At 45.8% G+C, this 27,849-nt stretch overlaps 1 protein-coding gene across 2 annotated transcripts; it reads left to right on the forward strand.

Annotated features, from left to right (window-relative positions):
• Positions 1-20,269: 20,269 nt before the first annotated feature.
• Positions 20,270-25,458, forward strand: FZD7 (frizzled class receptor 7). 2 transcript variants are annotated; one of them, XM_053286220.1, is made up of 3 exons: positions 20,270-22,624; positions 23,053-23,167; positions 25,092-25,458. In XM_053286220.1, exons 1-3 carry the CDS (start codon positions 21,209-21,211, stop codon positions 25,217-25,219), a joined length of 1,659 nt encoding a protein of 552 aa, XP_053142195.1. In that variant the 5' UTR covers positions 20,270-21,208; the 3' UTR covers positions 25,220-25,458. The 2 variants fall into 2 exon arrangements, with proteins under 2 accessions (XP_053142195.1, XP_053142194.1); XM_053286219.1 differs by having other exon boundaries at positions 20,270-23,167; positions 25,092-25,125.
• Positions 25,459-27,849: the final 2,391 nt, after the last annotated feature.

Raw genomic sequence — 27,849 nt, forward strand, 5'->3', positions numbered from 1 at the left:
TAACAGGCATGAGGATAGAGGTAATCTGGTTGACATATACTTGGACTCTCAAAAAGCTTTTGACAAAGTCCTTCACCAAAGGCTCTTGAGTAAACTCAGCAGTCATGGGATATGAGTACAGGTCATTTTATGCATTGGTAACTGATTAAAGTACAGGAAGCAGAGAGTAGGAAGAAAATTGGCAATTTTAACAATGAAGGGAAATAAGAAGTGAAGTTTCCCAAGGATCTATATTGAGACTGGTGCTTCTTAACTTGTTCATAAATGATTTGTATTAGGATAAACAGTGGCCAGGTTTGCAGATGATAACAAACTATTTACAGCAACATAAACCAAAAATGGATTGTGAAGAGTTTCAAAATGATCTCTTCAAACTGGGTAAATGGCAGGGGTGTGCACGAATCAATTTGTGCGATTCGATTCACTCTTGAATTGAATCACAAAAACTCAAACTGATGCATCAAAAACAGCCAGCTGGACCAACCTCCTTGACAAATCAACCTTGACTCACTCAAATTGATTTGAGTGATTCAACCACCATTCTGAGGCCCATTTTTCTGGGGGAAATGGGCCTCAAAATGGCACTTTTCCCCCCAGGGAGAGCTGGTCTACTAATTGGGATTGGCAGGTAGACCAGCCCTCTGCTCCAGACTTGGCACATCAGCCTGCTTCAGAGGACTGGTCTACCTGCCAATCTCAATTTATTTATTTTATTTTTCTGTATCTATACAACTGTTTATTAAAATAATCCCAAAGTGGCTTACAATATAATTAAAACAATGCACAATTAAAATACAAAGGGACAGATATTAAGTATAAAAATAAAAATAATATATCTCTATTTGTAAATTAAAAACCTATATAAAACACTAACACACGAAACACAAAGCAGCAGCAGGTAAAAATGGTACTGGGTGAAGAGCCATGTTTTCATTTGTTTTCTAAAAACTGTGATGGGGGCTGGGAGAGCATTCTAAAGCCTGGGGGCAGTGACTGGCCTGGCTACGCAGAAGCTGATTTTGCAGGTGCGGCAGCCTCCAAAATGGCCACTGTGACACAGGGGGAAGGCCCGGACGGGCCGAAGAGCCAGCTGAATGGGCTGGTTTGGGAGGCAAGGAAGCCAGTGGAGGGAGGGGGAACCCACACGGACCCCACCACCACCTCGAACAAATCCCAAGGGGACGGTTGAGGCGCATCGGCCCGAACCAGCCCGGTCCGGTTTGGGTCCAGTTCGGACTCGAACTGAACCGGGCCAGCCAGTTCTGTGCACCCCCCTAGGAGAGAGCCAGTGCAGCGCTAAAAAAAGGCTGGCTCTTGGCTGCGGGGCGGGGTGGGGGGGAGAGGTAAATTTTTGGCTCTGGGAGGGAGAGCAGGGTAGGCTGCAGTGCACCCAGAGCAGGGCCTGTGCCAGCACAGGACTCAGCGCAATCACCCCACTCTAAGGATGGCCTGATTGGAGGCGTGGCCATGGAATATGTCAGAGTCAGGGGGCATGGCTAGCCGATGAACTCCTATTTCTCATTACCTGGATACACTGTACCCAAATACAAAACATCTGTACAGGGCTAGATCAAATGGTATGCTGAAAGAAGGGTTATCCATTCTGTTATATGATAAGGATTTTCTGGAATAAGGGTCATCTGGCAGCCCTCCATTGAACAAGCCAATGAATACAATGTACTTTAGAAATATTATCTGCCTTTAAAATGAGGATTTGTTTATTTGGCAGGAAATAGTTTAATTCATAGCAATACACAGCAAAAGCTATGTATTATTTCTAGAGCAGTTTCCATCAGCTAGCCAGGAAGGAGGAAATCAAAGCAATTAGAATTTATTTGCTTTTCTTTATGGTAAGATCTTGAAATCTCTGTTTAGAAGGGGGGAAATGTCCCTTTAACTGTGGGATTGCAGCCATCCATGGAAATCTGAGCAATTCTTTAGCTCTTAGAAAAGGGTCGGGAGAGATTTTGTAAACATAAGCTTCAGAATTCCTTAGACCCTTTGAAAGGCACCTGGAAAATACCATATCAAATAACAGCTCTTTTCCTTTCAGCTCTTAGGAGCCAAGTATTTCAACAGATTGCATGCTCATTCTTAGAGCCTGTGAATTTTAATCAGGCATCGATAAACTATTTCTTCAAACGCCAGAGAAAACTTCCTAACAAGGAACTGTGAAGTGAGAGAAGAGCCTTCAAGAAGAAATAATGGCCTGGCTTCCCCCATTTCTCCCCCTCTAGCCCCATAGTGAGGGCTACAGTACTACATAAACTGGAAATAATTGTGTTATGTGCAGCCAATCATTTGCCAGGTTATTTTGAATCACTACATAAAAGTCAACCCTGCCCCAACCTCCCTGGCCTCTGCCACTTCAACTGACCAGCCCACAAAATCTCTTGTCAAATCAGGTTCCAGCTAAAATTAGGCCCAGTCTGGATGGTTTCATTCCAGCCTTGGACTTCCACACATTGCCCAACACATACAGTATAAGGAGAGGAAGATTTCTGCTTCCAATCCTGGTTTAAAAGAAGCTAGGATTCACTGTAATATTCAAAACCAGCAAATCCTGGCTCGTTCTAACCAGGGCTTGAAAACAAGCCAGGATATTAAACTGGGGTCAGGACTGGAAGCAGAAACAGGAGCGCACAAGCCCAAGGCTCAGAGATATCATACAGAACCGGGATTAAACCATGGTTCCTCTTTGAACTGGGCCATGCTTTGTTGCAGGGATGTAACTATAATAGGGCAAGGGGAGACAATTGTTTGGGGGACCACTGCCCCCCCCGAGGCAAGTCACATGACTGACTCCCCCAGCCGCATACCTGCCCGGGCTTCCTTCAGTTGTATTCATCCTCCGAAATTGATGTGAGTGTTAAGACCTGGAGCTACCAGAACAGCATGTCTTTCTCTAGTACCATTAAATGACTTGCATCATCCACAATTTACAAAACTTAAAAAAAAATAATTTAGGATGATGTTCTGTTGTGACACATAGGGGGGAGAGAGAGAGAGAGAGAGAGAGAGAGAGAGAAAACTATGCTTTTTGTTACCACTATTCAGACTCATTTAAGATTTCTTTACTTCATGAGCTGAGCTTCAGTGTGTGGGGGGGCATTTTAAAATCTTGTCTCTGGGCCCACTCCAACCTTGCTACGCCCCTGCTTTGTTGTAAGCTGCCATGAATTCATTTATGAAGAATGGTGGCATATAAATCTTTTAAATAAATAAAATAAATAAATGCTGTGGTGCAGTTACATGGTGGGGCTATTCTCACGAGCAGCAAAAATCGGGCTAGGAGAGCCTAGCCTGATTTTTGCTGCTCGTATAAACCACCGGGCTTGCAGGCGAGCCCGGTAGCTTAAAAGCAGCTAGCCCACTTTTGCAGCTCTCCCCTAAGCCCGGGTTTGCAGAGCAAGCGCTCCGCAAACCCGGGCTTCCCGATCATGAGTAGCTGCGGCGCAGCTCCGCACTGCGACTACTCATAATTAGACCCCCGGGGGGGGAGGCGAAAAGCCACCTCCCAGCTCCAGGGGTCTCTCCAGCATGCCCTGCACGCTAACGCAGGGTATACTGGAGCTTCTGGGGGCTGCGTGGGCCCTGAGCTCCCCAGCCCCCGCCGGGTCCATCACGGAGCCGGCAATCGTGTGGCCAGGGCTCCCTCCCTGCTCGTGTGCAGGGAGAGCAGGCTTAGTCCGCTCTCCCCGCGCACCCTCCAAAACCGGGACTCACTGATTGTGAGACCCAGCTCAGTGTTTTCCAGGGTGAATATAGCTCTGTCCACACATTTCTAAAAAGCGACCCGGTAACCATGTACAGCGGCGTAAACGGGTCTCAAGTCCCTCACACCCCATCGCTCACGCTTAGAGTGTGTATGAACTGGGAAGCGTTGTATCTGTGATGGTGGGGACTTCCACGGCTGTGAGACTGGATCACCCCAGCCTGGCAATCCCGGAAGTTCCCACCATCATGGAAAATGCCACTCTAAATGTGAGCGGTCGGGCATGTGGGTGACTGATGGGTCGGGGTGGTTCGTCCAACCCATTTGTGCTACTGTACATGGTGACAGTGGTGCTCTTTAAAAATGTCTGACTATGGCTTATCTTAAACTTTCCTTGAAACTTGAATGGGGGTGGGGATGGGGGTGGGCTGGCTGTGCTAGGGATAAGTGGGCAGCTGAAAGGGAAATTAGTATGAATATGATGAAGCCATGTATTTTTACAGCCTATTGATTTCCCCTGGAGAACTATGCATTTAACTTTGACACTGAAATCAACAGGACCTAAAATACATAGTTTTGGCTATATTGTACCTAGTATTAGTAACTTGAATTGCATGAGGAAAAGTTTACTGCAGAAGCCCGGAAAGAGAGAAAGAGAACACAACCAAATAAACAGGATAAGGGAAAGCATGGCTTTTCTTCATTGCCTACAAGAAGAGAAAGGGTGGCATATAGGCCTGTCAGGAAAGGCTTCCAATCATGGCTTAGCAGAGGGCATATTTATCTAGGCTGTGACTGAGACATTCCACCAGGCCAATATTCCTCTTCAGAACCATTGGCCATATGTCAGGACCCACCTGGACTCTGATCTGGAGAAGACCCTTTCAGATGAAGAGCAGGAGGAGGAGGAGGAGGAGGAGCAGCACACCCCAGCCAAGACCCCTGGGCCCAACAAAAGCCCCTTAGAGCCAACAGACCTGGAGTAGACAGAGCTGGTCACTTCTCTTGCAGTCATGAGCCAGCATGGTGTAGTGGTTAGAGTGCTGGACTAGGACCGGGGAGACCCGAGTTCAAATCCCCATTCAGCCATGAGACTTGCTGGGTTACTCTGGGCCAGTCACTTATCTTTCAGCCTAACCTACTTCACAGGGTTGTTGTGAGGAGAAACTTAAGTATGTAGTACACCACTCTGGGCTCCTTGGAGGAAGAGCAGGATATAAAATGTAAAAATAAATAATAAATAAAATCCCTTTGGAGGAGCCCTGAACATAAGAACAGCCCTGCTGGATCAGGCCCAAGGCCCATCTAGTCCAGCATCCTGTTTCACACAGTGGCCCACCAGATTCTGCTGGAAGCCACAGACAGGAGTTGAGGGCATGCCCTCTCACCTGCCATTACTCCCCTGCAACTGGTACTCTGAGGCATACTGCCTTTGAGGCTGGAGGTGGCCCTCAGCCCTCCGACTAGTAGCCATTGATAGACCTCTCCTCCATGAAGTTATCCAAACCCCTCTTAAAGCCATCCAGGTTGTTGGCTGTCACCACATCCTGTGGCAGAGAGTTCCACAAGTGGATCACACGTTGTGTGGAAAAGTACTTCCGTTTGTTGGACCTCCTGGCAATCAATTTCATGGAGTGACCCCTGGTTCTAGTGTTGTGTGAGAGGGAAAAGAATTTCTCTCTCTCCACTTTCTCCACCCCATACATGATTTTACAGACCTCTATCATATCACCCCGCAGTCGTCCTTTTTCTAAACTAAAAAGCCCCAGGTGTTGTAGTCTTGCCTCATAAGAAAGGTGCTCTAGGCCCCTGATCATCTTGGTTGCCCTCTTCTGTATCTTCTCCAGTTCAACATTGTCCTTTTTAAGATGTGGTGACCAGAATTGTACACAGTACTCCAAGTGTGGTCGCACCATAGTTTTGTATAAGGGCATTATAATGTTAGCTGTTTTATTTTCAATCCCCTTTCTAATGATCCCTAGCATGGAATTCGCCTTTTTCACAGCTGCCGAACATTGAGTCAACACTTTCAACGAGCTGTCCACCACAACCCCAAGATCCCTCTCCTGGTCCGTCACCGACAGCTCGGATCCCATCAGCATATACTTGAAGTTGGGGTTCTTCGTCCCAATGTGCATCACTTTACACTTGCTAACACTGAACCTCATTTGCCATTTTGTTGCCCACTCCCCCAGTTTGGAGAGATCCTTTTGGAGCTGATCACAATCTGTTTTGGATTTCACTACCCGGAAGAGTTTGGTATAATCTGCAAATCTGGCCACATCACTGCTTACCCCTGCTTCTAGATCATTTATGAATAAATTAAAAAGCACCGGTCCCAGTACAGATCCCTGGGGGACCCCACTTCTTACTTCCCTCCATTGTGAAAACTCTCCATTTATACCTACCCTCTGTTTCCTGTCTTTCAACCAGTTAGCAATCCACACATGTACTTGTCCCCTTATCCCATGACCGCTAAGTTTCCTCAGGATTCTTTGATGAGGAACTTTGTCAAAAGCTTTTTGGAAGTCCAGGTAGACTATGTCAACTGGATCACCTTGATCCACACACTCGTTGACAATCTCAAAGAAGTCCAAAAGGTTGGTGAGGCAAGATTTACCTTTGCGGAAGCCATGCTGGCTCACTCCCAGCAGGGGCTGTTCTTCCAGGTGCTTTACAATTTTATCCTTGAGGATGCTTTCCATCAATTTGCCTGGAATGGAGATTAGGCTAACCAGCCTGTAATTTCCCGGATTGCCCCTGGATCCCTTTTTGAAAATCGGTGTTACATTTGCTACTCTCCAGTCCTCCGGTACAGAGCCCAATTTCAGGGATAAGTTAAATATTTTAGCAAGGAGGTTGGCAATTTCACATTTGAGTTCTTTGAGGACTCTTGGATGGATGCCATCCGGCCCTGGTGATTTGTTAGCTTTCAGTTTTTCCAGACAGTTTAGAACATCATCCCTTGTCACTTCTGTCAGACTCAGCTCTCTAGCCTCCATCCCTAAAAAGCCTGGTTCAGGAACAGGTATATGCTCAGTATCCTCTGCCGTGAAGACAGAAGCTGTGGGAACCTCCAGCACAGCTCCTGCCCCATGCTTAGAAACTCCCCACCTCACCCTCTGAGTCTCCAAGAGAGTGGGAACAATGTTGTGCCAGCTGTGAAGATCGAGTACTCACCCAGCTGCGTAGGGCTTCCCTTCTGATACTCCTACTCAGGAGGAGAGACCACTCATATCTCTTAGAAGAAGGTGTTCACTCAGGAAGGGGCAGGGCTCTTGCTGGCTATAATATAACACTTTCAGCTGGCACCCGCCTTTTGCTGGTTCAACAGCTCCCTCTTAGCGGTATGCATGGAACCATGCTTCCACGGTTCGGCACCAGGGTGGTGGTTGTTTAAGGGTGGGGGGGTGCACTTACCTCTCCCACCGTTTTTCCTCAGCCGGCATTCCTTTTTAAAAAACTTCTTGGGGCAGCAGTGTACCTCCTTGCCTTCCCTGCCCCCGTTTTGGGCCGGAAGTGGCCGGAAGTACTGCGCACGTGTGCTCATGGTACTTCTGGCTGAAAACGGGGGCAGGGGCAGCAGGGAGGTACACTGCTGCCCCAAGAAGTTTTTTAAAAGGAGTGCGGGTGGGGGGAAAGCTGCGGGAGGGGTAAATGCACCCCCCCACCCTTAAACAACAACCACCCCCCGGCGCCGAACCTTTGAACTGCGTCATGTTCAAACTGGTTCGGAGGCCTCTACAATGGCCTTCAGACCGGTTTGTGCACATCCCTACTCCCTTTGTGAGCTTGTGCCTCTAGCTGCCTTGCTAGACCTAGGTATGGAAGTCATGTTAGCTACTCTGATAACACCCTGTTGTTGTCATTAATTCCTCTTACTTAATCATGATTGTTACAGTTGTTATACCAATAGTAATTAGCATGTTTATTCAATCATATAATATCAGTGATGCACATTTATGTTGGTGTTATTTGATTATGTATATGGGGGTGATATTTAGACACACACACACACACACACACACACACACACCTCTTTCTGCAGTAAACACACTGGCTTGCATCCAGGCTAAGTTACTCAATAGCAATACTCAATAGCAAGTTACTCAGGAGTTATTCTAAGGACTACATTTCAACAGAACCTCTGTTAAGTAATTTAGTCATGATGTCAGCCACTAACAGAAAACATTTTTAATACAGAGAGTGGCCCATCAAAGGTTCTGAAAACACCTGGAGCCAGATCTCACGATCAGTGAGACCCAGTTTGGAGCGGTAAGCAGGGAGAGCAGGCTAAGCAGGGTGGGAGCCCTGGATGGCTGGATCGGCCGCCCACACGACTGCCAGCTCCATGATGGAGCCGGAAAGGGCTGGGGAGTTCGGGGGCCCCGTGGCCCCCGGAAGCTCCAGTATGCCCTGCACAAGTGCGCAGGGCATACTGGCGAGACCCCCGAGCTGGGAGGCTGCCTTTCAGCCTCCCACCGGGGGTCTATTCATGAATAGCTGCAGTGCGGAGCTGCACCGCGGCTACTCACAATTTTTTAAACCGGGTTAGCACTTGCTTCGCAAACCCGGTTTAAGGGGAGGGTTACTTTGGCGGGTTAACCATCTGGAGGCCACAGGGCTCACCTGCGAGCCTGGCGGTTCCCACGGTCAAGGGAAATCGGGCTAGGCCTCCCAGCCCAATTACTCCTGATCGTGGGAATAGCCTCATGATGTCGTTTTCCCACTAAAGCTAAGGAGACTGTCCCTGTAAGCTTCATGGATGAGATGCAGTCTGTAAATCAGGGCTTGACAAATCTCAGGTGCCAGGGAGCCATAGCACCTAACTAGTTAACTGTGGCGCCTAGACTAGGATATTCAGAGGTAGTTTTGTTTAATATAATATGTATTTGTCCCAAGCAGCCTTGTTTCTGTTCCAAGTGTGTTACTTGTAAAGGGGATAAAGGGAAGACCATTTACCCTCCCCCAGCAATCCGACTTCCCTCCCTACTAAGTCCAATACTTTTATCAGGTGTCTGGCTCCTAAACTTTTGTCAAGGTCTGCTGTAAATTATATGCAAGCTGACCTGACCTGTTCAAACAGTGGAAGAGGATATACGTGTCATTATTTAAGATATTGATCGTTTAACTGACCATCAAGCCAGGAGCAGAACTTAACATTTGATATTTGTGACACCTGTCAGAGCTTATTGACTGTGTTAAATCAGGGTACTTTCAGACTTCCCTCCCTCCCTCATATGGATATAGATATTAGAGCCAGGAACAAGCAGACCTGGACTGCCGCCCAGTATAGTGAATTGCAGCCCAAGAAGTCTCTGGAGCTTTCTTTCCTAGATGTTTGCACTTTTATGCATTTATTGTTAGGATGATAACTGATTGTATTTATACCACTTGCAGCCTAGGAAACAGGATGATCTATGGAGGATTCATACCTTCTTATAGTTTTGATAAACTCTATCACATTAACTATTTCAGTAGAAGAAAATGTCTGGAGAAAAGTATCCATGGCCTTCTTGTATTCAGCTGTGCAAGGTTCTGAGAAGACCTTCAATCTGCCCCTGGGCATTTTAAGCACACATACTTGGAGCTAATCATTAAACTTCTCCATTATAAACTGACCTAGCTGGAGCAAGTCATGTGCCTGGAGACAAGCATTTGCTTCAACCTTTAGCACTAACAGGGAGAGGGTCCTTCTCGTCGATAAAGATCCCTGCCTACATGCTTGGAGCGGATGCTCCGGAGATAACCTTCCTCTTGCTTTATTTCTAGAATTCAGAGACAGAAATCATCTACTAGAAGCACCACCCCTCTTCCTCACGACTCTGGGATCATTCTGGGTGGTGTCTTTTCCTGCAGTAGCAGCCTCAACTTAACTAAACATTCCAAGCAGTGAGGCACTCCCTGCCTCTCGCTCCACCCTCTTGCTCCACAGGCCAACAGTCATTTTAGTAATTCACAATGCAGCCAGTGTATAGCCCCCTCACTGGGTGGAACTGCAGCCCTTAGAGCAGTTTTGCTTTCCTTTTGTCTCCCATGTCTTCCCCATATGCTCCTTGTCAATCAGTTTATCATGTCTGGTCTTTGGATGGGGTGTGTGTGCGCGCATGCAGAAATGGGCCTTTGTTCTCTTTCTGCCCATGAAGTATCAGTGCTCCCCCTAACGTTAGAATGCAAACAATGGGCAGTGTTGACTCCTTTTTCAAAGTAACACTCTGCTTTCCTGTTTTGGGGGGCCATGTGTTCTGCCTCTAAGTGGGCTTGACTTGCAAGCTATAAACTGACACATCCAAAATGACCCAGGTAACACCGAGAGAATGACATCTTTGTTTTGAACTTTCATGCCGCCACCCTGCAGAAGGCACATGAAATGTGGGCGGTAAAAATACTGGAGATGAAATGTAGGCAAACGTAATCCCATTATAGACACATTTTCAGGGGAGGAAGCAGGGATTGGACTTAAGTACCACTGTAAACAGCGATAATCACCGAATGCAGCAACTGCCTGCAAGGCTTTGTATGGAGGGGAAACTCAGAAATAAAAGGTCTTTGTTATTTTAAAAGCCACTGAGGACTGGAAATCCTGAAACAGATAATCTAAGCACATCACCAGAGGGCTTGAAGAGTAACTGGGGTTGTGACTTGCCTCCATTATGAAATGAAATTTGGTTCAGACAACATTAAAGGTAAAGTGTGCCCTCAAGTCGATTTCGACTCCTGGCGCCCACAGAGCCTTAAGAACTACCAAAACAGAATCTAGAATTTTGAAGGTTTTACACACAGTAGATATGGTAATTTAGTATACTGGGCCAAAATGTCCGTTGTTAATAACACTTAGCATTCTGTGGTATGTAGAGTGCTCAAAGCACTTCACATACTCTTTCCTCAGTAATTCTTACAACTCTTTTATTAGGTAAAGGTAAAGTGTGCCATCAAGTGAGTTTGACTCCTGGCAGGTTAGTTTTATTATACCCGTATTGCAAATGAGGACTGAGGCTGAAAGCTACAAGATTTGAACTGAGAACTTCCTGGTTCAGTCCTCCTACACCATCATCCTACACCATGCTAGCTTCTCCAAGTGTACAAAATATTTAAGCTTTGCAATCTGCAGAAGATTTCTTCCAGCAGGTCATTCACACTCAAAACAATGTTTAAGGCAGTTCAAACATTATTTTTGTATCCACTTGAAAGGCAAAGTGGAATATTTTCAAAATTAGTTTGAAAGAAATCTACACACATTTGAAAATTCCTACACACATGCAAGGGACAGAGATAATATTATACACAGGTGTGTATTTTTACTGGACCAGAAGTTCCCAACCTTGGGTCCCCAAAAGTTGTTGTACTACAGCTCCCATCACCTCCAGCTCCAATGACCTCTGGCTGATGAAAAATGTAGTTCAACAACATCTGGGGACCGAAAGTTAGGAACCCCTGCTGTGTTCATGCCTCGATACAAACGTATGGCAGAAGGAGCCCTCAGAATTCCAGTTTTTTGCCTTCATCTGGCCAGTGACAGCTTGATCCTATTTATTCTTACTCAGAAAAAAGTTGCTGGATTCAAGTAGACTAGTGTGCATTACAGTATAGCTGCCTGAAAGATGTATGCTTTCTTAGTAATGTAACTGGATGGTGAAATGCCCATTTGTATTACATACCCATACCAAAGAAAGGAGACTTAACAGATTGTGTAAACCCATCACACAATATCCTTAATTTCACATGCTAGCAAAATAGTGCTCAGGATGATCCAACGCAGATAAGAGCCCTACATAGAAAGGGAAATGATGGATGTTCAAGCTGGCTTCAGAAAAGGCTGAGGAACAAGAGACATCATCGCCAATACACGATAGATAATTGAAATAGCCAAAGAATACCAAAAAGAAGTCAATATGTGCTTTATTGACTACAGAAAAGCCTTTGATTGTGTTGACCATGTCAAGTTGTGGAATATCCTTAGGAAAATTGGCATCCCAGAACATCTCTTTGTTCTCATGAGAAACCTATACACAGGACAGGAAGCCACAGTCCAGACGGAACATGCTGAAACGGACTGGTTCTAGATCGGCAAAGGAGTAAGACAAGGCTCTATACTTTTTCCATATTTATTCAACTTATAAGCTGAAAATATATTGAGAGAAGCTGGATTGGAAGAAGATGAGCGTGGTTTTAAAGTTGGAGGAAGAAACATCAATAACTGCGCTATGCTGATGACACCACTCTGATAGCTGAGAATGCAGATGATCTGCAAGCTCTCGTAATGAAAGTCAAGGAGCACAGTGAAAAAATGGGACTATGACTAAATGTAAAGAAGACTAAACTAATGACAACAGGTACAGCAACCAGTCTCAGAACTGACAATGAAGACACTGAAGTGGTGGATATCTTCTGCCTTTTAGGATCAACCATTTACAGTAAAGGATCCAGCAGTCAAGAAATATGCCATAGACTAGCACTTGGTAGGGTTGCAATGAAGACCTTGGAAAGGATATTTAGATGCCATCTACACCTACAAAGATTAGAATCGTTTGGACAATGGTTTTTCCCATGACACTCTATGGATGCGAAAGCTGGACTTTGAAGAAGCAAGATAGAAAAAGCATCGATGCTTTAGAACTTTGGTGCTGGAGAAGACTTTGGAGGATACCATGGACAGCCAGGAAAACAAACAAATGGATTACAAATGGATTATAAACAAATGGATTATGGCAAACGGGGAAAGTAAAGTGTTACCTGTAGATTTACCTGAAGAACAAGGAAAGTAAAACCCAAGATAGCTAAAAATTGTGCCACAAACTGCAAAGACAGATAGAAGGTGAAAACTCAGAGTCATCAGCCCATTCCTTTCTGATTAACACCTAACAAAGTGGCCAACTGGAGTCTGAAGTATGCGAACTTTCTCCATTTTCAAGCACCAGTGGGGGGCGGGGGGGGGATATGTGCCTTGCAGGGAGAAATGTTCTTTTGCTAGATAACACTAACTCAGTCCATTCAACATGTGGTCTGTAGCTGTTACCATTCTCTGATTAGTCAGAGGAAAGGAAATAAACCACTGTCCATGAGGGAAAGCAAACCTTCACGGCTCGGGCTGACTTCTGTTGGAGCACTGGAGTAATCAGGAGTTCTGTATTGAGAAAACTACAATGTAAAAACTACTGCTGATGGATCCAGTCGTGGGAGAAGATGCCCAAGATTCAGGGTGAGCAACAGTATTTTCTAATATCATACTTAGAAACACCTTGAGAGACAGATATTATTATTGCAATGTTACAGGTCTGCGATTAAAGAAAAAACAAAAGATTTTTTTAAAAAATTGTAAGATAAAAATGGTAGGGAACTTAAGTTTTTCCACAGTGTGCTGTAAATGACTTACATTACAATATGTTTTTACTTTATGATTTGTTTTCTTGTGGGCGGGATTTCAAACTCTTTCCACAGGACAACAAACTAATATTTTGTACGTTGTCCTGGGAAATCGAAATTACTAAATATAATATAATTTTGTGTCTACACTCCAGTAAAGAATCTCATTACCTCCAGTTGCTTCTGGTGGGTGTTTATATCTTGCCCTATCTGTCAAGGCCTATGACTACCCCAATTCCCTTGGTTAAGTTCAGAGATAACCCCTGCTAACTTGGCAAAGAGGCACCTTTTAATGTGGTGATTCTCTTTATTTAGCAGGGGGAGATTAACTGGCCCGATCCACCCCCAGCACAGCACCCCTCCAGTGACTATTGCTGGTGTCTATCTTATGTTTCTTTTTAGATTGTGAGCCCTTTGGGGACAGGGAGCCATCTTATTTATGTATTATTTCTCTATGTAAACCACCCTGAGCCATTTTTGGAAGGGCGGTATAGAAATCAAATCAAATCAAATCAATCAATAATAGTTGCAGAGCCTTACTTAAAGGCTCCAGTTCCTGAGCTCTGAAATGAATAAGCTATCTCAGGTCCCTAAACATCAAACTAGGCCCACCATTTCCCTGGAAAGTCTCTGGTTCAAGTTTCACCTCAGTCATGTACTCACTAGATGGCCCTGGGTGAGAGAGACTCTCTCTAGTTTTCCATCTGAAATATGGGGAGAATACGGCATTACCTTATAGCAGCGATTGTCATTAATTTAGTTGCAGGGGCTGCTAGTGTGCAATGCACCTTTGCCCCCCCCCACCATCTACCACAGGCCTGTGCTTGGCCCAGTGGGACCTCCAGCCACTCAACCCACTGGCAAGGAGGGAGGGGATGTGAAGGTGCTTCCCAGCACCTTCCTGTCTTCCCCGCTGCCACTGCTGCTCCTGCTGGCTGCTGCCACTCAAGAGAAGGCACGGCAGAAGGTGTGGTGGATGGCATCTGCCCCGTCAGGCAATGAAGAACACTGCCTTATAGGGCTGTTGTAAGCATGACTGAGATGGTGGATGTGAGACACTTTGTACACGCCTACAAGGGCAATATAAATGCTAAGCAGCCTTATTCTCTCAACCTCTCTCCCTCCCACTCACACAAATACAGGGGCAATAATACTGACCTGCCTTGTGAGATTGTTGTGACGATTACTGAGAAAATGTGTGTGAAGTGCCTGCAACACTAAGGAAATGCACTGTTTCCCCCCCCCCCGAGCGAACTTTGGCACATTCAGAAGCAAGTCCCACTGTACTCAAAGTGTTTACTGCCTGGTAAGTGTGCATAGGATTGCAGCCTAAGGCTTCAGTCCTATGCTCATTCACTTCGGAGCATGCACCAAACAAACTCAGAAGGACTCACTTCTGAATAGACCTGAAGACTCTACACACGATCTACATGCAGAGCCAAAACCGGGTCTGTGAGGAGGGAAGGTTTGACATGCTCTCACTAGGCAGCCAGATTGGCCGCCCAGACAGTTACCAGCTCCGTCACGGAGCCGTTTGGAGCGGTGGGAATCAGGGGCCTCCTAGACCCCAGAAGTTCCATACAGGACCACGCGAGTTCCCAGTGCCTTGTGGGAAGCCCCCCGACACGGGGAGGCTTGTTGTCGTCTCCCAGTTGGCAGCTGCTCGTGTGTTGCTGCGGCACACAACACACGACCTCTTAAGCCGGTGTTTGGATGCTCTCATGCCTGAAACCTGGGTTAAGCGGCAGGTTTCGTCAGCAGGCTTGCCGCCGCCGGGAGCCACGTGGCTCCTGTTGCTGCACATGAGCAGCAGGAACGGGGCTGGGCTCCCTTAGTTTGGTTCCTGCTGCTCGTGAGACTCGCCTCATGGAACAGAGTTGGGAGGAGAGCTGGACTTGTGGCAGCAAGCACGAATGGTCCCCTTTGCTGAGCAGGGTCTGCCCTGGTTTGCTTCTGAATGGGGACAGCAAGGCTAACCCAGGCTAGAGCAACCCAACCTGGATTAAGCTGCTCCTGTGCAGTGTCGATATCCACACGGAAACTGGTGCTGCCTGCCCACCTAACCCCACTTGATAGCCCAGACTTTAGTGCACCTTAACTCTGGGTTCGTGAGCGCACCAGGATGGTGGGTGTGCTCGAACTGCTTGCAGACAGACGGGCACCTGGAGTGGCCGTCTCCTGGGGGATTCCCCCCCATGTACCATGCCTGTCGGGCGGTGCACTGCAGGATGGCCGGAGCACAGCGTGGATCATCTGGGAGCATGCACCACGCTCCAGGCAACCTTGGTTTTATCATCTGGGGGGGAAGTAGCTGAAACCCTGCCTTCCCCCGCACCCACCCAGTAGGTTGTGTGGATACCCTTTGTATGTGTGAGCAGTCACAGTGCACACTGTAAGATATTCCCCTCAGGGGATGGGGTCGCTCTGAGAAGAGCATCTGCATGCCTGCATGCAGAAGGTTCCAAGTTCCCTCCCTGGCAGCATCTCCAAGATAGAGCTGAGAGAGATTCCTGCCCACAACCTTGGGGAAGCCACTGCCAGTCTGTGTGGCCAATACTGAGCTACATGGACCAATTGTCTGACTGAGTATAAGGCAGCTTCCTATGCCTAGGATTGCACTATAAGAAAGCAGTCTTCACTTGAATCCCACTTACTTTTGAGTAAACGTGCTTCAGATCCTGCTGCAAGGTTGAAGTCCTATGCACATAAGTTACTTAGAAGTAAGCCCCATCAAACACTGTGAAATTAACTTCCATGGTGGAAACATGCACAGGGTCATATATTGTATTTTCTTCTTTTCCCAAAGAATTTGTATTTATCTCATTGTCTTCTATGTTCACTGTATGTGTTCACAAAATGTTATTAGGTGGGGGGAGGGGGATCATATATGAAATAAAGTCAGAGGGATGTTCTGATCAAAATGTCCATTTTTCTCTTACTTATCAAACTATCTGAAATCTTAAGCATCTATTATTACTTATTATTAAAGACATACCAAAGGGGAAACTGCTCAAGTCCCTAAAAAAACAAAGGGATCTCTGGGACTTTTAAAGGGAACTATATTTCCCCAAAACAACTTTTGCAGCGTTAATAAAACATTTAAATATTTTAAGAGAAAGGCAAACCTGTGATAAAGATAAGAAATCAATGCAGACATTGGCATAATGACAAATGGTTCTTGGTTAAACTCAGCAAAGCTTGAGCCCACGCTTGACACTTCCATGGAATTAGCTAAGCAATACAATGGGCAGCACCCAGGCTAAATGAGTCACTGAAATGAATGGGGCTTAAGACAGTCATGACCAATTTGTCTCATTTATTTAAATGGTGCTTAGTCATAACTAACTTAATCTGGAATGCTTCCTAACTTTTTCCATCAAAAAGGGGCACCAGATCTCACCATTGAGTTGTCAGTGGTGGCAAGTAAATAACTTGACATAATTAAGGACTACAAGGCTACATGAAAACATACAATTTCTTAAAGGAAACTAACCCTGCTAAACCACAGAAAAACGTCCAGTCTCTGAGTGAACGAGAGGAGAGCTGGTCTTGCGGCAGCAAACTGGTCTTGTGGTAAACTTGTCCCCTTAGCTAAGCGGGGTCCACCCTGGTTGCATATGAATGGGAGACTTGATGTGTGAGCACTGGAAGATCTCCCTCAGGAGATAGGGAAGAGCAGGAGGTTCCAAGTTCGCTCCCTGGCATCTCCACGATAGGGCTGAGAGGGACTTCTGTCTGCAACCTTGGAGAAGCCGCTGCCAGTCTGTGTAGACAATACTGAGCTAGATGGACCAATGGTCTGACTCAGTATATGGCAGCTTCCTATGCTCCTATGAGTTTACAAATAAAGGACAATAATAAGTCAAGTCAAATCCTGCCACATTTTTATATATAGTGAAATGGCACTACCTATTTGCAATGTCATAATATATATGTTATTGTATATTTGCCATGCTCCCTTCCTCAGTGTTTTGTAAAAAAATAATTTAAAACACATCTTTTAAGAGGCTTTAAAATGTTTTATCGGCTGCTTATATCTGGTAGGTTTTTTAGTTCTCAGTTTTTAGCTTTTTATTAACTTTTAATATGGAACTTTTAAAATTTGTAATTTTAAACGTGGTTTTAGCCTGGTCTTTTTACTTTTTTTAAAATTTACATTTTATATCCCGCTCTTCCTCCAAGGAGCCCAGAGCAGTGTACTTGAGTTTCTCTTTCACAACAACCCTGTGAATACTTGAGTTTCTCTTTCACAACAACCCTGTGAAGTAGGTTAGGCTGAGAGAGAAGTGACTGGCCCAGAGTCACCCAGCAAGTATTTGGCTGAATGGGGATTAGAGTCCAGCACTCTAACCACAACACCACGCTGGCTCTTTTTTTAACTTAACTTAAACTTTTTACTTTTCTCTTTTTTATTTTATTAATCTTTTACTTTACATTGATGTTATGAGCCGCCCCAAGCAGTAATGTACTGGAAGAATGAGGTATAAATATGTTAAATAAATAAATAAATAAATAAATAAATAAAATGATTCTATGGATGTAAGACTACAAAAAATTGTATAATTATCTGTTACCATTTAGGTGTTTCCAAATGCATGAATTCTGCCTGCCCCTGTTTGTTTGTTTTTTTAAATACTGAATGTTATCTTCTCAGCTAGTGCAACATAGGATATTTCAATAAGATGTTTCAAAGCCTTGTGAATTCTAATGAAAATCTCTGGAGCAGCAGCTACCATAGGATCTGTTTTGTCACCAGTACTTTTAACTTATCTGGACTTAGGATAAGCAGTGAGATGGTCAAGTTTCCATATGATTATAAACTATTCAGGCTGGTGAAAAGCAAAACAGATTATGAAGAGCTCCAAAAGGATCTCTCCAAACTGGGTAAATGGGCAACAAAATGGCAATTGCAATTCAATGTAAATAAGTGCAAAGTGATATACATTGGGACAAAAAAAAATATTGAAATATACTGTCCAGTTCTGGTTGCCACATCTAACGATATAGAACTGGAAAAGATGCAGAAAAAGATAAGCAAAATGATTAGGAGGCTGCAGCACCTTGCCTACTAGAAAAAGCTACAGCGTTTGGGGTGTTTTAATTTAGAAGAAAAGCAACTAAGGGAGGCCTGTGACTTAAGCTTATAAAACTGTGCAAGGAATGGAATGGAGAAAGTGAACAGAGAGAGTCAGTCACAAGACTAGAACCTGGGACCATCTCATGCAACTGACTGGCAGGAGATTCAGGATATATATAATAAGAAGTATTTCTTCACATAGTGCATAATTAATATATGCAGTTTGTTGCCAGAAGATGTGGTGATGGCCACCACCGTGGATGGCTTCAGAAGGGAGTTAGACAAATTCATGGAGTAGAAATCTATTAATGGCTACTAGTCTTGATAACCAAATGCTAACCACTCCAGGTTCAGAGGCAGGATGCCTCTACCAGTTGCCAGAAAGCAAATGTGGGAGGGGGGCATGTTTTCAGCTGTAATCTTCCCAGAGACATCTGATTGGCCACTGTGGGAAACAAGAAGATGCTGGACTGATCCAGCAGTGCTTTTCTTGTGTTCTTATATCTAGAGTGTTGAGTCTGAATGTGATATGAAGTTTGCTGGGTGGAACATAGGAAACATAGGAACATAGGCAGCTGCCATATACTGAGTCAGACCATTGGTCTATCTAGCTCAGTATTGTCTTCACAGACTGGCAGCAGCTTCTCCAAGGTTGCAGGCAGGAATCTCTCTCAGCCCTATCTTGGAGATGCTGCCAGGGAGGGAACTTGGAACCTTCTGCTCTTCTCAGAGTGGCTCCATCCCCTGAGGGGAATATCTTCCAGTGCTCACAAATCAAGTCTCCCATGCATATGCAACCAGGGCAGACCCTGCTTAGCTAAGGGGACAAGTCATGCTTGCTACCACAAGACCAGCTCTCCTCTCCATGAGGTGCCCATAGGCAAGTCACTACTTCTCAACCTAACCTACTTTGCAGGGTTGTTGTGAGGTTAAAAATGCTATTCTAAATTTCTTGGAATAAACAAACAAGTAATTAGGTTGAAAACATACCAGGGAATATATCAGAAGTGTATGTAAGAAACATCCAGAGTATAACCACACTAGTCGTAATACTTGTGTTAAAACATCCTGGGCCACATAACAGCCTTCTCCTGAGGCTTAGCACAACCCAAGACTAACACTTTCCCAGAATCCCTTCCTATTGTAATTGCTGAGTCTGTTTTTAATGGCTGGAGTTAAGCTGGTATCTATTTTAATTTGTTGCATGTTTTAATTTGGCTGTCAGTCCACTATTTTAAATATAATTACTTAGAAATTATATCCTTGCCTTTATGAGAAGCCACTTTTCTAGGTGTGGTGGTGGTGGGGATCTAATCAGATAAGACAGTTCCTTAAATACATTCACATCACTCATAAACTTATTTTGTTTACTTTCACACTCCACAAATCAGAGTGCCTCAAGCAAGGCTGGCAGGCAATGAAACTATGTACTTTTCAAAATTAAAAAAAACACAAACCCAGACAATTATGGCAGAAATCAAACCCAATGTGTTGAAAACAACTTAAAGCCTCAATCTATTGACTCTGCAGGACACTTATTCTATTAATTTTTGACACTCATCCCTTAAAAAAAAACCACTGCAAAGTGCATGCAACTGTTTGTAATACCCCAATCTTAAATACATTTACTTAGAGGCAAGTCTAATTTACTTCACTGGAAGGACTTAAATACTATTATTAGAATCCAGATACTATTTTAGACAACCTCGACGGCAGAATAGCCCACAATCTCAAGGCTTACTATTCCAAGAGGAGTTTGCAGCCCGAGGTCACACCGCTGTTTGAGGAAAATACCTGCGGAGAAATACTGTATTATTCTCGAATGTGACTAAATCTTAATCTGATCCGATGTAACCTTGTCCTCTCGCTCTCTCTCCCCACCCCCCTCCACGTCTCCATTTAACAGTCTGAGAGAAAGTTTCTTTCAACTTTTTAGCGAGGAATCCCATCATTGCAGGACCCGCCTATATTCCTCCCCGCCCCTTGGAGGCTTTTATCTCTCTAGCCAATCCTAACTAGCGCTGTGGCGACAACAGACCGTACAATTGGCAGGAGCTGGGATTCTGTGGCCCGCCCACTATTTGGTTTGTGAATGGGGAAGGGGCGAAGGGGTGGAGGCCCGGTGGAATACTCAGACATATAGGTGCCCTTTCTTTTCGTGAGTGTGTGTTTTTGTAATGCGTGTTCCATCGGCTGCTCCGGGTTTGTTCTGTAGCCATGGGAGAGACGGGTTATAACTGCCAAGTCAAGCAGGGGCGCCAGCGGGATATTTTGGCTGCCTTTTAAACCGGGTCTCGGAGTGTGAAGAACTACTAGCGTCAGCGCGGGCGAAGGAGCATCACGCCGTAATTGGATTTTTAAAAATTATTTAAAGCCCCTCGAGTAAAATACAAGGATCAAGCGGGAGAAGTAATAATAATCCGTTTAACTCTAACCTAAATCCCAGGTTTTAAGGGGCTGAGCAGCCAGGCGGGAATCTGAGCCAGTTAAGTTGCCACGGAGGGACTTTGTACACGACTTCGCTGGATTTCTGATTCTCCGGCCCCCACCAAGGAAACTTTGAATGAAGATATCTATAGAAACATGCCTCTCTGTTTCCCCTCTCCGGACTGATTTCGCGGCGGAAAGAAAAGAGAGACTCCCCGCGCGATTTTCCAGCAGGTACTCTTGGGACAGAGCGCTGTAAGTGTGCGCGAGGTGAAGAGGCTTGTTCTGGGAAGGAGTGGGGCTGATTTGGGGCTTGCCGCTCTGGAGAAGGATTATTATCCAGCCCTTGGCCAGCGATCAACGAGAGAGCCGGTTTAGCAAGCGATCCGCCCCCTTTCACCTCCCCCACCCAAGAGCAGGCGGCTGGGAGAGCAGAGCCAGCGCCGCCGCCGCTGCCGTGTGACCCCTTTCCCTGCTCGCCCTTGGGGGCCCGATGCCTTTGGAGCAAAGCGCCTCTCGGCTGTGAAGACCTCCCTCCGTCCCGCCCGCCCGCCCGCCTTCCCTTCCTTGCTGTCGCCCGTCGTGTGTGACTGTTTTGTTTTTCTGGCTGCCTGCTGTGTCGGATCATGGGTCGGGGAGCGGCGGCGGCAGCAGCAGCAGCGACGAAATCCACCGCTTCTTGGGGCCTGGTGGTCTTCCTGAGCACCCTTTGGGGGACCCCCTTGGGCTCCGGGGCGCAGCCCTACCACGGCGAGAAAGGGATCTCGGTGCCGGACCACGGCTTCTGTCAGCCCATTTCCATCCCGCTCTGCACGGACATCGCCTACAACCAGACCATCCTGCCCAACCTGCTGGGGCACACCAACCAGGAGGATGCCGGGCTGGAGGTCCACCAGTTCTACCCGCTGGTGAAAGTGCAGTGCTCGCCGGAGCTGCGCTTCTTCCTGTGCTCCATGTACGCGCCCGTCTGCACCGTCCTGGAGCAGGCTATCCCGCCCTGCCGGTCCCTCTGCGAGCGGGCGCGCCAAGGCTGCGAGGCCCTCATGAACAAGTTTGGCTTCCAGTGGCCCGAGCGCCTCCGCTGCGAGAACTTCCCCGTGCACGGCGCAGGCGAGATCTGCGTGGGCCAGAACACCTCGGACACCTCCGGCGGGGGTGGAGGAGGTGGCGGCACAGGGGGCCCCGGGGGAGCGACCGCCTACCCCACCCCTTACCTGCCTGATCCCCCCTCCCACCCTCTGCCTCCCACCAGCTACGCTTTCTCCTGCCCCCGCCAGCTCAAAGTGCCCCCTTACCTGGGCTACCGCTTTCTGGGCGAGCGGGACTGTGGTGCCCCCTGCGAGCCAGGCCTTCCCAACGGGCTGATGTACTTCAAGGAGACGGAGGTCCGCTTTGCCCGACTCTTGGTGGGCATCTGGTCGGTGCTTTGCTGTGCCTCCACCCTCTTCACGGTGCTGACCTACCTGGTGGACATGAGGCGCTTCAGCTACCCGGAGAGGCCCATCATCTTCCTCTCGGGCTGCTACTTCATGGTGGCGGTCGCCTACGTGGCGGGCTTCTTGCTGGAGGACAAGGTGGTGTGCGTGGAGCGTTTTTCCGAGGATGGCTACCGCACCGTGGTGCAGGGGACCAAGAAGGAAGGCTGCACCATCCTCTTCATGATCCTCTACTTCTTTGGCATGGCCAGCTCCATTTGGTGGGTCATCCTCTCCCTCACCTGGTTCCTGGCGGCCGGCATGAAGTGGGGCCACGAGGCCATTGAGGCCAACTCTCAGTATTTCCACCTGGCCGCCTGGGCAGTGCCTGCCGTCAAGACCATCACCATCCTAGCGATGGGGCAGGTGGATGGGGACGTGCTCAGCGGCGTCTGCTACGTGGGCATCTACAGTGTGGACGCCCTGCGCGGCTTCGTGCTGGCCCCGCTCTTCGTCTACCTCTTCATCGGCACCTCCTTCCTGCTGGCCGGCTTTGTCTCCCTCTTCCGCATCCGGACCATCATGAAGCACGATGGCACCAAGACGGAGAAGCTGGAGAAGCTCATGGTGAGGATCGGGATCTTTAGCGTCCTGTACACTGTGCCGGCCACCATCGTGCTAGCCTGCTATTTCTACGAGCAGGCCTTCCGGGACTCTTGGGAGAAAACCTGGCTGTTGCAGACCTGCAAGAGCTATGCCATCACTTGCCCCACCAACTTTGCCCCCATGAGCCCTGACTTCACTGTCTTTGTCATCAAGTACCTCATGACCATGATTGTGGGCATCACCACGGGCTTCTGGATTTGGACGGGCAAAACCCTCCAGTCCTGGCGGCGCTTTTACCATAGGCTCAGCACAGGGAGCAAAGGGGAGACCGCTGTATGAGGGTTTCCCAAGGCTGCCCTTGCTTCTGGTAGAGAAGACATTATTAGAAGGAAGTGGAGTGAGGCGGGGGGGGGTTCCTCCAAACTCTGCCTTTTTCTTTCTACCAACAGGTACAGTTGACATGCAAAGAACATTCTGACTTGGCTTTCCCGACTGCCAAGTTGAAGAGCCCAAAACAAGTGTCCTTCTTAAGACTGCTCTTGGGGACAGTACATTTCTTGCTCTGTGAGAATCCTTTTTGCTTTCTTTTGCTTTCTTTAAAAAAAAAATTTAAATTTGAAACATAAGTACTGCAGTGTCTGGTCAAAGAGATGCAGGAACTGATGTGCCATGGGATGGGTGGGGGTGAGAAAGAAAGGCCGGGCATCTTGCAGAAAGTGGTCACTCTTGTGTCTTTCACTGATAGCCCTGATAGGCCATCCCTTGAGACTGCATTCACTGCCTTTGTAATCCTATCCAGGCAGGCACTGAATCTGTTCTGTTTTATTTTGTAGAAGATGCTGCCAATTAAAATGTTATTGGGGGCCCCTCCTATATGTTATCAGTCTAGGGCTGCAGTCCTGGGCACGCTTAACTGGGAGAAAGTCACATTGACCTCAGTAGGACAACTTCTGAGTAAACAGCCTCCTTCTAGAGGAAAAGTTTCCTCCCTTTCAGTGGAGAAGTTTCTTTCCAGCTCAGTCCTGCTTTGGCAAACATGTCCCTTGCTGGGGTTTTGGGGAGGGGCGAGGAAGGGAGGGAAGGAGGTAAGAGGAGTTTCTGGGGAGTTCTCTGAAAAAGAAGTGACATGTTGGTTTTAGGTAGAGGGCTTTTTACTCTCTTGCCTTTTGTTCGAGGAAACAAAGGAGAAACAAAAGTGTTTCTCTGCAGCAAGGCATAAGCATGGGATCCGTTTTTATGGGCAACCTAACAAAGAATTTGTTGAGGTTCGGCTGTGGATGTGGCTAGCTCATGCAGCTCCACATTCCTTTTGTGAGCACAGGGAAAGGAAGTTTCAGGAAGGCCTCCTGTCTGACTGAAGGAAATCTGAGACTCTTCTCACCCTCCCCCGCCTTTTTTTTAACCACGTACTTTTAATTCAGAACACCTGACAAAACAGTCAGCTTTGAAGTATGTAAAATAGGCACATATAAGATATCTTCTTTTTCTTTTCACAAGGCTGTCGTTTCCCCTGTTAATCATATATCATCTTTTATGCTCAAAAAGGGGGAAAGAATAACTAGACACTGGGCTGAGTTAGTAAGAACTGTCCCATTGAAATTAATGGGATTTAAGTTAGTCATCATGTCTCATTGATTTCAGTGGATCCTGCTCTGGCAAGAAATATGCTAAATATCAGCCCAGTCCTAAACACGTTGCTGACAATCCTATACTCCATTGAAATTAATGGGGTTTCAGTGCACCTAATTCTGTGCTGGATTGTGACCATTGTGTGGAAGGAATTTTGGAAACAAGATTTTGGAAACATTTCTGTGTCATGTAATGGGTACAATCCAGCAAAAAGTCATCCCAAGGAAGGCTATGTCCTTGTGCATACTTACTTGGAAATAAGAGCTATTGAGATTAATGGTACTTCTGGGTGAAAACCCATGGGATCAGGCTGCATTGAAATCAAACTGACATTCGTTATGACTAAAGTCCCTTTGAAGAGACATAATCACAACTTCTGCAACTTAACTTTTCTGGGTTATGCCCAAAGTGTTTGGGTTCAGGGTGGTAGACTATAGTTATATGTTTCCTTTGTCCTCTGCAGCCCTAAACTGTATACAAATAGGTGTTCTGAATCTTTTTTTTAAAGCCACCTTATTAAATCTAAAGTCTTATACTTCCAAAATAGAAGTGCAAATATATTTTAAATTCCACATCATCATATATGAAACTTTCCTCAAAGAGGGCTGCTGATTAAAAGAAATTAAGTTTCACTTCAGAAGCATTTCATATTCGTTTCTGAAATGTTTATAGATTCAGTTTCTCTCAGTCTCATGCATCATGTTGAAATTGTATGTTCTTTACTTTTGATTTTTTTTTTAAGTTTTGATTTTATATTTGCCTTAAAAAGCAAATTGGAGAACTGTGGGTTTTAATTAGCCCTTCTCCTGTTCCCCCTTCCCTCCCAAGACTGTAATCATTTCCTTTTTTTTTTTTTTAGTGAATGGAGATCAAATGGTGGGGGGAGACTCTTCAGAGAGAAGCATTGATAATGGAGAGGAAAGCCATGAAAGGGGCATGCAGACTGTACTGTTTGGGGATGAAGCAGCAAGAGAAACACCCCACTAGTAATTCTGCAGTATGTTTTATCTCTCCAGTTCAGAGATCCTGATGATTTTTTTAAAGTGTGAGCAAAACATTGAAAGTGCAGTATGTATATTTTGTAAATCTGACATTTTGTAAGGATATATATATATATATATATATGTATTTATGGTTTTTACTTGCTTTTTTGTTTTTCAAAGGTCTTGTGTAAGACCCATTTCATCATATGTACAGAACACAAAATAAATGGATTTTTAATACAATTTAATTTTTCACTATGTTTTCTTTACAACATTCCTTGTGCTATCTCATTTTGTTAAATTGGATTTCTTAAACCTTAGTTAAGTCAAAGTGGCACCATAGTAAATAGAATGCTGAAGACTGACAGCATGATCCTAAGCATATTTACTCAATAGTAAGCACTATTGGAATTTGTGGAACATAACTTCTGAATAAACATGTATAGGATCAAGCTGTACAAGATGGTATTTTCAGGCTAAATCCTAAAAATGTAAGTCCATTTGACTTCAATAGAACCAACTTCCAAGAAAGTATGGCTAGAACATAGCAGTCTTCAGCTGCTTATGTGGAAGTAAGTCAGTAGAATCAGTTAAAGCCCTCTTCTTCCTGGTCCTGGTCCTGGTGTTTGTTTTGTTAAAATCAAGCCCATCAGCTTGAATAATGAACTTAATGTTGTATGGGGTTTGATTTTCAAGCATTCAGCTTTGGCAAGCAATTTTCACCATCTGCTGTGCAAGCCTAGCGTTTTGATACTGAAGCTGGAAGTTGCAGAAGATTTTGGGATGTGTCCTGAAGTGCACATTTGCATGCAGAGTGCTGGCTTGTTGGGCCTTAATGGCTCTCTGCATATGCTCTAGAACACCTCCGAGTACTTCATTTGTCGCTGTCCTGTTCAGCTCTAGATTGGCCATAAGTGGGGCAAGCACCTTTCAGGGAAGCTCCACTGTTCTGGAGCATGATATAAACCAGAGGCAGGCAATCTTGACTCTCCAGCTTTTGTGGACTACAACTCCCATCATCCCCAGCCAGTTTATTTTGGGGATTATGGGAGTTCTCAGTTGTAGATCAACAGCTGGAGAGCTGAGGTTGCCTACGACTGTTATAAATGAAGTAATTCCCTGGCAGCAATATGAGGATATTTTGACATTCATCATGTATTCCTTGCTCTGCCACTAAAATGATAGAAATTAGAGTTTGAAAGGGTCTAGGAGATCTTCTAGAACAACCCTCTTGTTCAGTGCAGAAATCTGCTACAGAATCCTCTTTCTGAAAGTCTCTAGAGGGAAGTTTTCAAACAGGCTGGATGGTCATACATCAAGAGACTGTGCATCACTGCATGAGGCAAACTATTCCACTGTTACAGCACTTACAGTTAGGAAATTTTTGCCTAAACCTGCTTCCTTGTAATTTCAACTCTCTTTTGGGAACTGTCTTTGGGGAAGTTGCTCAAAACATGTTCTGAGTTTCCCTTCACTGTACAAGAGACGTAATAGCTTAACCATGCCTGTTATTCATGCTGGCTATTTATGCAAGTACTGTTACCGCATTGAGTTAAAGGGAACGGGACTGTAGCTCAGTAGGAGGACACATGCTTTGGGTGCAGAGTGGCCCAGGTCAATCCGTGGCATCTCCAGATAAGGCTGCAAAAGATCCCTCTCTGAAACCTTGGAGAAGTGTCATAAGTCAGGGTACTATAGACCAGAGATTCTCAACGTTGTGTCTCCAGATGTTCTTGGACTTCAGCTCTCATAATCCCTAGCCCCAGTGGCCTTTGGTTGGGGATTATGAGAGCTGAAGTCCAATAACATCTGGGGACCCAACACTGAGAATCCCTGCTGTAGGAACATAGGAAACTGCCATATACTGAGTCAGACCCTTGGTCTATCTAGCTCAGTATTGTCTTCACAGACTGGCAGCGGCTTCTCCAAGGTTGCAGGCAGGAATCTCTCTCAGCCCTATCTTGGAGAAGCCAGGGAGGGAACTTGGAACCTTCTGCTCTTCCCAGAGCGGCTTCATCCCCTGAGGGGAATATCTTACAGTGCTCACACATCAAGTCTCCCATTCAGATGCAACCAGGGCAGACCCTGCTTAGCTATGGGGACAAGTCATGCTTGCTACCACAAGACCAACAATACTTAGCTACATAGGTTGATGGTCTGACTCAGTAGAAGGTATGCAGCTATTTGCAGGGGATTTAACTCAAGAGTAAAACCTGGAAAAGGAACAGTTGGTCATGTGTTTGTAAATGAAAAGTGATGGTTCAGAAAGTTTCCGTTCTCATCTCACTCTGCCTAGATTTGCTTTCTTAAAGGCTGCAATCCTTTGAACACTTATTTGGAAGGGGATCCAATGCATATTCACTCTGAATTAATTCCCACTAAGTTCAATGCGACAGACCCTAATAAACATGTTTGAGGTGGCAGCCTGGAGTCCCACTAAACTAAATGAGCCTATGTTTGAATACACGTGCGTAGACTGGGCTGTGGATGCCTATTAAGACACCAGTTTCAAACCTTTTTTTGATAAATAACAGAGTCCTGGGACAACTGCCTATGTTTGTTTTTTTAATATCATTCTCAGAATTGGTTTCAGCAGACGTCTTGATATAATCAAACATTATTTTAGTGGAGCTT

The sequence above is a fragment of the Hemicordylus capensis genome, chromosome 1 (assembly GCF_027244095.1).
Source record: "Hemicordylus capensis ecotype Gifberg chromosome 1, rHemCap1.1.pri, whole genome shotgun sequence".
Taxonomy (NCBI): domain Eukaryota; kingdom Metazoa; phylum Chordata; class Lepidosauria; order Squamata; family Cordylidae; genus Hemicordylus; species Hemicordylus capensis.

Bases quoted from the DNA above. Each gene is read 5' to 3' on its own strand.
- FZD7 (XM_053286219.1), top strand. From the start codon at position 21,209: ATGGGTCGGGGAGCGGCGGCGGCAGCAGCAGCAGCGACGAAATCCACC.